Here is an 11901-nt window from a genome sequence, read left to right as displayed (position 1 = left end):
GACGAAATGATATGACATTTGCAGTTCTAAAATTTCGTCTAAGACATTATCGTTTGGTATCACTTTTTTCTACATTTCCTCTTTCGTGAATGCATAAGAAACCAGCACGTATATACAGTTTTTCATTGTTTCCACATTACTGTTTCAATTAATTGTTCACTGCTTAATCCATCACACCAACAATTTTTTTATTCACTTTCAAGTCATCTGCTTCATGCTTTATTTTCATCAGAATGCTTTTCTCTTAATTTTCCTTTTCTATGAAACCTGTCAATAAATCAATATGAATACTTTATTTCTTCTGACATCAATAGCTGTTATTTGCAGGTTTCACCAATATATATTCGCATGACTTTTGTCAAAACGTTGGTACTCCATGTTTGAAGAGTCCTTATTTGAATATATTCTACTTTTTGTTTTCTTCTACCATTTCAAAAATTGCCATATCCACGTCTTGATTAATCGTTACACTTCTTTTACTCTCCTTTGACTAATAAAAAATAGATTCTGATAAAGTTATTATTTCAACCTTTTTCTGGTATTTCTTTACTTTAGTTGTATCAATTACAATTTTGTCTTATTAGTTCCTTATTTATCTATGTAAGTATAAATATGTCTCGAATCTAATCCTGACTTTTTTACTTTTCATTTTTCAATATTGTTGTTGTGAGTTCAACATGTCTCTCTGTGAAGTTCCAAACCAAAGCCAGAGCGTAAGCGAAGTAAGTCCCTAGAAGGAAAATTGGAATATTATCGCTAGGGTCATTCGTTCATGGTTTGTTCCTGATTTCACTAAACACATGTGTCCTTTTTCCATGGAGTTCGTTATTCAAGACAAAGAGGTTCTAAAATACATGCTTCAATTAGACATGCTCTAATTTACAAATTTCAGAATGACATTTCTGAAGGCCATGTTTATGCCATACAAAACTTCAGCGTTGCTCCAAATTCTGGAATATACAGAACAACACACCACCCTTATAAGATAAATTTCCAGTTTGGTACAAAAGTTTCTTTGCTTAATGTTAATTTGGTTCCTGATATTAAACCACAATACACACCTTTGTCTTTATTGACAACCACTGCATTTAATACTGATTATTTGGTTGGTAAGTCAATCTTTTTAGTTCCAATACTATTAATATTTTTATTAATAAACATTTTTGTTAAAGTATATGATTTAACATTTATGAATTGCATTTTAGATATTTTGGGATTACTGGTCGGAGTGGGGACTGAAAGAGAATTGCAAGTTGATGGAAAGAACAAAATTAAATGTCATAGCAATAGAAGCTGATGGGTATTGTATATCTATACTATATTAAATTCCTTTTATATTTCTTTTCAAATAACTACATGACATTATATTGCACTTTAATCTTTAGGTTTCGAATAGAGTGTACTTTGTTTGGTATTTATGTGGATGAACTGAATGTATTTCTTTCAAGTGGAGAAGTACAAAATGTTGTTGTAAGTATAGAATTTGCGAAAGTCAAAACTTTTCAAGGTAAAATTTTGTTATTACTTTTATAAAGTACTTTGTACTACTTATTCCATGTTACTCTCACATACACTATATTTTTAAATATAGATAAGGTTCAAGTTCAAAATTGTAAGTTCTGCACCCGTATTAAGTACAATGTTAACTTCAAGGAAGCATCTGAACTTAAATCAAGGTAATATTGAAATTGTTATTCAGTTTATTCGAACTTTATAATCCATTTTTGTAACAATATTTTTGTTACTTTGTAATGCAAATTATCCTTGATTTCCTTAACTTGATATTTCAGATATACATACATTCAATAATATATTTAATTTTTATGAGTACAACTATATTTTCTTTTGCACAGAATGTTTGAGAACAATGAATCTCCCTCTCAAGGATTAACGCAACTTTCTCAAACTTCCAAAAATACTGTCGAAGAGGACTTTTTAACACTTACACCTAGAACCGCCATTCAAGGTCTAAAAGATTGTAAAGAGGTTAGAATATATTTTTGTATTATTGTGCAATTTTTCTTATTCACAATAATCCCTTGATTAATGTTTTTTATATTGAAAGGTCACCACTTACATATTGTTTGGAACAATTAAGCATATCTTGGTTGACGATGATTGGTGGTATACTGCTTGTGTGTGCAACAAAGTTGTTTATCCAGATTCCAAGATGTTCTTTTGTGAGAAGTGTAACAAGCATGTTATAAAAGTCTTTCCAAGGTTAACGAATTGTTTTCTAATATTAATGTCAATTTAAAACAACATTGTAATTACAACTTTGGTTCATTAAATTTATTTTTCAATTTTCAGATATAGGATTAAGATCCGAGTTATTGACTCTTCCGATTCAACCACATTTGTCCTCTTTGATAGGGATACAACTACCCTTTTCAAAAAAACTTGTGCTGATATGTTAGACGCTCATGATAAGGTATACTCTTCAATATATCCACTTATATATTTAATTACACAATGTTGAATTATTTTCTTTTTGTAGATGAATTCTTTTGGAAATTTGCCTAAGCAGTTTGATGAGTTAGTTGATAGAAGTCTGCTTTTTAAAGTGGAAAGTAGGAACGATCAGAATTTCAAACTTGAGCAGTCTTTCAGAGTGAAGAAAATATGTGTTGATGATGATATAATTGAGAAATTCAATGATTCTTCGTTGAAATCTGTGGTAAGATGTAATTTACGATCAAATTTGTTACATTATAATCTCTTTATAATGCAGTTATCTTTTTCTATTTTATAATCTCATTATTTCTACCTATTTGAAGGATGTTTATGCTGGGAATGGTGAGTTTAGCAGGGAAAAAATGCGTATAGTCAATGAGTCCACCGTTAATATTTCAGAGGTATACAAATTATATAAATGTTTTTGACATGAATTATTTTTTTAATACTTTTAATAATGTTATCAATTTTGAATGTGGATTTACTTTTAATAAATTTACTTTTAATACTGTAGGATTTATTAGTACAATTTACCAAAGAAACAATTGAGTGTGGATCACAATCACCTGAACTAATCCAAGATAATCCAACCAACGATGATGCTAACAGTTCACATAAGAGAGAATCTGGAAAGAAGACTGCATCACTTGAATCCATTGAAGAAGACAATGTTCCATTGAAGCTTTTAAAAAGAAATATTAAGAAGGAAAAATCAGTGATTTGAGATCCACTTTTAGTTATTCTATTTGAAGACAATTTTTTTTATGCCTTTCATTTTGGGAATGTAATATGTCTACGCATCGTTTTGTCTTTAAATTCATCTGAACTACAACTTCTATGTTAAATTTCATCTTTAATTTCATATGAACTACAACTTCTATGTTCAATTTCATGATAACAATATTATGCGCTTTTGAGTTACATTATTTAGATTTTAAATTATTTCATACGCTGGTGCACAAGATATTGTTGACATTTTTCAATTTTTGTCAACAAATATGACTACCAGCTACATCAAAACTTACTAAAATTGATTTCATTTTGTAGCATGATGTAATGAAAGTCGTAAATAACATATCTTTTATGAAAAAGATTTTTTCTTTAAACTTGTGTGACTCATAAATAAGATATATCTATTTTTTCTCATAACATAATTTATAAATGTCTATTTTTCATAATATTTACTTTTCATAAATAAGATAAATATGGCAAAGGAATTATCTGTTGACAGATTTTAAGTTGTCACAACAGAATTGGATGCCATATACAATTTTGATTGACTATTTTTTTTGACTTATCTTCTGTTAATTACTAACTTATTAAACTTTGTACGATATAATTGAGATATTTTTATACAATAAGTACGAATGAAATATTATATTTTTACGTATAATATTATATATTACAGAAGTTCATTTTTGGAAATTTGTTATTGGTATATATTACATATATTATATTATTATATTGTGTTGCATAATAGAATAATTTAATATATCTTTAATAACGTTATATCTTTTTAATGTTTTATTCTGTTATTATCGTCTTCCCGTTTTCCAATGCAGTAATAATTACATTACTGTTGAAGAATCTATTTGTAATCGTCTCGTCTTTTCATGTGTCATTTGTCTTCTATAAATAAATATTCATCTCCATTCTACCATGAAGATTAAACTTCAAGATCAGTTCAATCATATTCTACATTCTTCCAACTTTTACTCTACTATCTCTCTCAAAGTCGAAGCAAATGAAAAACAACTTCAATGAAGATGACGTTATTAATAGAATAAGTAGGTACCAGTTCTCTATTATTCACCTTCAGGACGAGGCAAGTTCATTGTCAAATTTTTCAGACATATTTTCTTTTACAAGATTTCTTCTACTCTTTCTATTTCTGTGACGGATTTCTTCTTCTCTTTTACAATATCCTGATTTTAACCTTAACTAATCCATTTTTTTCTTTAAAAAATTCTGTCTTTCGAGGTTGTTGGTTTTGTGGATCGTGCATTCGCCATTCTTTATGATGACGATCTTGAGCGTCAATGGACTTTAAGAGATGAAGAAGGCAATAGACATGTGGTTACTTATAACAAGAATTTACAAAAACCAATGCTAATTGGAGGATGGACTGAATTAAGGCACATATATGAACTTCACGATTTTCACACTATTTATTTTGGATATGTGGGTGATTCTTGCTTCCACATCACTATTTTTCCCAGTAAATGCAAACCTTTGTCTATTGCACGTTTTCTTAAAAGAATTGAGGCAGATCAACCCCTTTTCAATGGACCGAAGTTGCATTTCTTCATATTTCTGAATCCAAATCAATGCAATGCTAGCCATCTGGTGAGATTCATTTCATATTTTTTACTAAATGGATGTTTCTTTCATATTTTGATTTATGTTTCGAAATTAGTTTAAAAATTTAATCCATATACTAATTTCATTAATACTTTATGTATGTTTTAGGATTTGCCAGCTGATTTTGGCAATTATCTTCGTCAAGGAAGATTTAAATACATTTTTCTTTATGGACCGCGTAAAACAGTGAAGTGCAAACTACTGTTGAGAAATCATCCTAAGAAGTCTAGCAAAATTGGAAGTGGCTGGAAGGAATTTTGTACTGCTCATGGATTTCATCAAACTATTGACTTGGTGTTTGAAGTGGACCACATGAAAAGCAATCAGAATGTCAAAGTGCTAACATATTGTAATTTTTAGTTTACAGTTAGTATAAATAGTTTTGTTTTTATTTCTGCCACTTATGTAGTTTTCAACCTAGAAGTTTTTTTATTTTCAGCAATGCATATGTATAGTTCTACCTTCTTATCAATGAAATCTCTTTGAAGCTTCTCTGAATTCCTCTGAAAGATGAAAAGTGATACATGTTATGGTATGATATTCATAAATAAAATTATTTTGTTTTATAATTCAAATGAAATATATATGATGTAATTGAAAGATATATAGTTGGACGAATAATGAAAAGTTATTTGTTCTATAATCATATGTATGGATGTATGTTGCTTTAGTATGTGCATACACTCACTGTATGTTATCATTTTGACACATAATGAGGTTAAGATTGCAGATACTTCCTATGAAAAAGTCCTCTTTGTTTTACTATATATAGTACTGCATAAAAAAGACGTCTGATTGTACCTACATAAAAAGCAAATGTTTTGTTAGTTGCAAGAACAAATCAACTCTGAAATAAGTGCTATATATATGAATGATTCTGATATATTAACACTCAGCATTGCATGCTCTTTCTATTTTTAATGTTTGTCTTCTGAAACAACTGCTTCCTATTATAATTACATATATTTCTGTTTCCACAATTGTGATTAGAGGTACAAGCTAGACAAAAAAGTTTAACAAAGACATTCACCAATATAGTAATAAAATAGTAAACACTTTTCCATCCATTGAGTCAACTTACCTTTATTTTTGCTTCTTCCATTGTAACCTTTGAAACTATTCCATAACATTTTTGTACTGTAATGGAGCATAACGATTGTAAAAATGCAAGGGTCAGAAGGAAACTGGTGCTACAACAAAGGTTCAATGCAAGAAGTCATCAACATTCATGTAAGTCATTAACATCTTACTTAAACCATTTATGTTTTCCAATTCTTCATCAATAATTTATTTAAAAATGATGCATTTGTATGTTTGTATGTTTTTTTATGTTGCAGATGACAAAGAAGAGAATGTAAGAAAGAAAACTAAATTTGCAAACCATTCTTCTCAAAGTAAACAAATCTCAGGATTTCTTTTTATATATATATTTGTAACTGTATGTTTTGGATTGTAACTTCATAACACAGATGCATACTCAAACATCTTTGTTGTTTAAATCATAGATAAACCAACTGTATCTCAAAGATCATTTCAGAAAAATATAGACAGGAATCCATTACAATAGTTGGATATTAGTAAGTTTTTTTTTCTAAGTTATATCTTTACAGATTGTTGTTAAATTAATCAATGAAGTCTTTTTGTTTATTTCTTTAATAACAATGCTTCTACAATAATCCTTTTCCAGATGTTGACAACAACAACAACAACCTTCACAATATGAATTCAATATTTCACAGACAAATTGGTCAGTTCTGAAGTTCTTCCAATACTTAATTTTAACATTGTTTATGAATAATATTAATTCCGTAGCACTTTAAACTAACCTTCGTTTCAATGCAGTAACTGTCAACAAATTCTCAAGTTTTTCAAGTACTTTAGTTGAACAACAAATCACTTCACAATCTGCAACTTCTACTTTAACTTACCATAGTCCTTTCGGTATATTTCTACATTATTCTTAATTTCTTATATACCTATTTAAATGACAATTTTAAAATTTATATCAATGTTTTTAAATGACTCCAGCTTTTAACAATAACAGTCAGAGAAATTATGGACAAAATAATTACAATTCCAGTGCAGGTAAGTACATTTGGATTCATACTCACAATGCCAATGCAGGTAGGACAATTATTTTCTGTTGTTTTTCATAGGTGGGAGATCAGAGGTTGTAAATGAGTCGCATTCTGTTTCTAAGAATAAAGTTGTCAAATATCCTTTTCAAGTCATACAATCACTTCAAAACAGATTCAATCTTGATGATGAAACAACAAGACAACATAATTATTCAGACACAACAAATGATGATTCAGCAATGATAAAAGATGATGGTAATTCAGATATTAAACTTATTGATGTTAATATAAATTCCTTTAAAATCATTAATTAGTTTTCATCTTACTAATATTGAAGAACATACTACAAGTACTACAACTACAAACGAATTGTATTGCAAAGGAGAGTTACAAGGTACATAATGTCCAACACAATTGTATATAACTGCAGATTAAAATATACGCATTTTCATGCTAATGTTTTGTCATGATGTTCAGAACTGCTCAATATTGGAGAACCTTGCTTGGAATGCCAATACTGTAAAACTCAACTTTGGTATGAAGAAAGAGCAGAAAAATGTAACACCTCAAAGGGAGTTGAATTCTCATTGTGTTGTCAAAAGGGAAAAGTCCAAATTTCACTATTAAAAAGACCACCTAATCTTCTTGAAGGTTTGTTAAATGGTGAAGATCAGAGAAGCAAATCATTTCTACAAAACATAAGAGTATACAATAGCATGTTTTCATTTACTTCAATTGGTGGTAAGATTGATAATTCAATGAACAATGGTTCTGCTCCACCACAATTTATTCTGAATGGACAGAACTATCACCGTATTGGCAGTTTATTGCCAGAGCATGGATCAAAGCCAAAGTTTGCACAACTGTACATATATGATACCGAAAATGAAATGACTAACAGAGTCAAGCATTTCAGGTCAGTGAATATATTAAATAATTTCATTATATGAAATATTTAAATACATGTGTTGACATGTATTCTCTTTATTATTTTTTAGTTCAAACACCAAGGAATCTGTTATAGATGAATCATTGGTTGCTGATTTGATTCAAATGATTGGCAATCACAATGTTCTTGCGAAATCTTTTAGAAGAGTAAGAGATTTGTCACTGGAACATATGGAATCAGATTTCACGCTAAGACTATTTAGAGGCAGAAACAAAGACCCTAGAGTCTACAATACACCTTCATGTGATGAAATAGCTGCACTTATAGTTGGTGATTTTGGCAATATGGATGTAGGCAGAGATATAGTGGTCAAAAAATTTTCTGGTGAATTAACCAGACTGCACGAAACTCACACAACTTTCATTCCACTGCAATATCCTCTCATGTTTCCATATGGAGAAGATGGTTATCAAGAGGATATCCCAATAAGAGAATCTCATTCAAAAATAAAATCCAGGGTAAGAGTTAGAATTTCTTTGCGAGAATTTATTGCCTTTAGAATACAACAAAGAGCTGTAGAAGTAGGAAATATTGTGAATGCATGTAGATTGTTCCAACAGTTTCTGGTCGATTGCTATACAATGGTTGAAGCCCAAAGGTTGTCATTCATCAGAGCGAATCAAAAGTTAATTCGCTGTGATATTCTTAATGGATTACAAGAAGTTGTTAATAGAGGAGAGACAAATCCTTCTTTAATTGGAAGACGTATTGTCTTGCCTGCTTCTTTCACTGGTGGTACTAGATACATGTTCAACAATTGTCAAGATGCTATGGCAATTTGTAAAAAATTTGGATATCCGGATTTGTTCATTACTATAACATGCAATGTGAATTGGAGTGAAATAAAAGAATTTGTCTTAGCAAAAGGCTTATCAGCTTCGGATAGACCTGATATTGTATGTAGAGTGTTCAAGATGAAGCTGAATGAAATGATGACAGATTTTAAGAAAAAGGACTTCTTTGGAAAAAACACTGCAGGTATGTTATATGTGAAGTAATATACATTATATAAATTTATATTAAATTAGATTCTGAAAAGTATATTTGTTTTTTATTTATATATGCAGGAATGCACACAGTAGAATTCCAAAAAAGAGGTTTACCTCATGCACAAATACTTTTATGGTTGGATGAAGAAAGCAAGTTGAAGAATTCAACTGATATTGGTAAAGTAATATCAGCTGAATTGCCAAATGCTGATTTGTACCCCAAATTGGAAAAAGTTGTCTCAAGTTACATGATTCATGGACCATGCGGACCTGCAAGACATAATTCACCTTGCATGAAGGAAGGAAGATGTTCTAAATTTTATCCAAAAAAATTCACATCTTCGACTTCAATTGATGAAGAAGGATATCCATGCTATAGAAGACTTGATAATGGTAGATTTGTTGAGAAGAATGGAATTAAGGAGGACAATAGAAGTGTTGTTCTTTACAATCCACCACTTCTAATGAGGTATCAAGCACACATCAATACAGAGTATTGCAACAAGACCAATTCAATAAAATATTTGTTCAAATATGTGAACAAAGGTCCCGACAGAGCTACTCTTAAAATAAGCAACAACTCTGCATAGTCTGAAAAATCAACCATTATTGATGAGATCAAAAGGTATTACGATTGTAGGTATCTATCACCATGTGAAGCTGCTTGGAGAATATTTGCTTTTGACATCCACCACAGATGGCCTCCTGTTCAGAGATTGACCTTTCATCTTCCTGGCCAACAATCAGCTTTGTTTAAAGATGATGATGATATTAATGTGGTCTTCAACAGATACGAAAATGCTAACACAATGTTTCTAGCTTGGTTTGAGGCTAATAAAGTTTATGAGGAAGGAAAACAATTGACTTATTTAGAATTTCCAAGCAAATTTGTGTGGTTTGCCAAAGAAAAAGAATGGAAACCAAGGAAGAAAGGCTACAACATTGGTAGACTTATATTCCTCCTGGTTCTGGAGAACTTTATTATTTGAGGATATTACTGACCATTCAAAAAGGTTGTATTGATTATCAAAGCATTAAGACAATTGATGGAAAGTATTATGAAACATTATTTGCTGGCTGACGACAAAGAATATATTGATGCAATCAAAGAAGCAAGTGAATTTGCTTCTGGGTATCAACTTAGAAGATTATTTGTTACTTTGTTGTCGATGAATACAATTTCTAAACCAGATATAGTTTGGAATTCTACTTGGAGTATCTTATGTGATGGAATTTTGTACCAAAAAAGGAAGGAGATGAACTTACCAGGTATTTCATATATTTTTTTTAATTTGCTATACATATATATTTTAATTGTATTATTTACTTATTGCAGGTCTTCAAATTCAGACTGCTGAATTACAAAAACTATGTCTGCTGGAAATAGAGGAACACTAAGAGATATTATGCGAAATGTTGATGATGCCAATAAAGACAAACCATTTGGTGACAAAGCAGTTGTCTTGGGAGGTGACTTTAGACAAATTCTACCAGTTATCAAAAAAGGATCTAGGTTCGATATCATAAAATCATCAATCAACTATTCAGAGTTATGGAATTGTTGTAAAGTGCTAAAGTTATCCAAGAACATGAGATTAAGTACTACATCAAATACTGAAATAGCCAATGATATTCAAGAATTTGCTGATTGGATATTGAATATTGGAGACGGGAAAATGGATCTAAATGAGAATGGTGAGTGCATGGTTGAAATTCCAGAACAGATCTTGATTACAAACACAGATTTACCTTTATTGGCATTGGTTGAATTTGTTTATCCTCAATTTGTGGTTAACATGTTGAATCCTAATTATTTTGATGATGGAGCAATTTTGTGCCCAACAAATGATTCTGTAGAGCAAGTAAATGATTTCATGTTGTCTTTAATTAGTGGTGAAGAGGTGACTTGTTTAAGTTCAGATACACCTTGCCAATCTGATGAACAAGATGAAGTGCAATCTGAATGGTTTACATCTGAATTTTTAAATGATATCAAATGTTCAGGGATACCAAATCAAAAACTGAAGTTGAAAACAGATGTTCCAATTATGCTCTTGAGAAACATTGATCAAGCGAAAGGTCTATGTAATGGCACAAGATTGCAAGTCAACCATTTAGGCAAGAATGTAATATGTGCAACTGTAATTACTGGAAAAAACATTGGTGACAGGATTTTTATACCAAGAATGGATTTAGTGCCATCTGATTCAGGTTTGCCTTTCAAATTTTAAAGAAGACAGTTTCCGATATCTTTATGCTTTGCAATGACGATTAACAAAAGTCAAGGACAAACACTTTCTAGAGTCGACCTTTATCTTCCACAACCTGTATTCACACATGGCCAACTATATGTTGCTATTTCTAGAGTCAAAACCAAAAGAGGATTGAAAATACTTATATTGGATGAAGATGGAAAGGTAACAAACACAACTAAAAACGTTGTGTACAAAGAAATTTTTGAAACTCTTTGAAAAGAAATCAATTATAGGTATGTCATTTCTATTTTTTTTTTCATTTCAAAACTGTTATAAATATATATCAATTGATTTATGTTATTTTCTGCTATGTAGGAAAATCATGGTACAGAAAAGTTGAACAAAGAAGTCATTGTGTACAAAAGGAAATTCTGTACAAAACAAATTTATGAACTTCAATACCAAAGGATACATTCTAGGTATGTAATTTTTTTCTTTTTTTATTCTTATATTAACAAAGTAGTTTATTAGTCATATTTTTGTTGTTTGTGGTTTACAATAATATTCAATGAAATCAAATATTAACTTCACATACCACTTTAATTACATTCTAAATTGATCTATTCTATTGATACACTTCAACATCTTTTTAAAACATTAGATTCTCATCATATAGATTATTAAATATCCAAAACCCCATTGCTATTACCACAATTATTACATATAAAAAAAACATGTGCGTTGCACGGGTAGAAGGACTAGTAAATGACAATCTTGTTTTTTCTTGATTTAAATATAATTTTTAATCTATGACATCCATCAAATAACTCACGAACTCCAACAAACTTTACTCTAAATCCACTCACTTCCACCTT

The 11901-nt window shown here is 30.1% G+C and overlaps 1 protein-coding gene across 1 annotated transcript; it reads left to right on the top strand.

The window, feature by feature from the left end:
* Positions 1-10201: 10201 nt before the first annotated feature.
* On the top strand, positions 10202-11062 carry LOC114172481 (uncharacterized). The gene has a single exon (XM_028056939.2). It carries the CDS (start codon positions 10202-10204, stop codon positions 11060-11062), a length of 861 nt encoding a protein of 286 aa, XP_027912740.2.
* The last annotated feature ends 839 nt before the right edge of the window (positions 11063-11901 follow it).

This window comes from Vigna unguiculata, chromosome 6 (assembly GCF_037176805.1).
Source record: "Vigna unguiculata cultivar grain cowpea cultivar isolate G323 ecotype 2 chromosome 6, ASM3717680v1, whole genome shotgun sequence".
Taxonomy (NCBI): Eukaryota; Viridiplantae; Streptophyta; class Magnoliopsida; order Fabales; family Fabaceae; genus Vigna; species Vigna unguiculata.
Note: the sequence above shows the minus strand (reverse complement) of the source record. Positions and strands in the feature narration are given on the sequence as shown.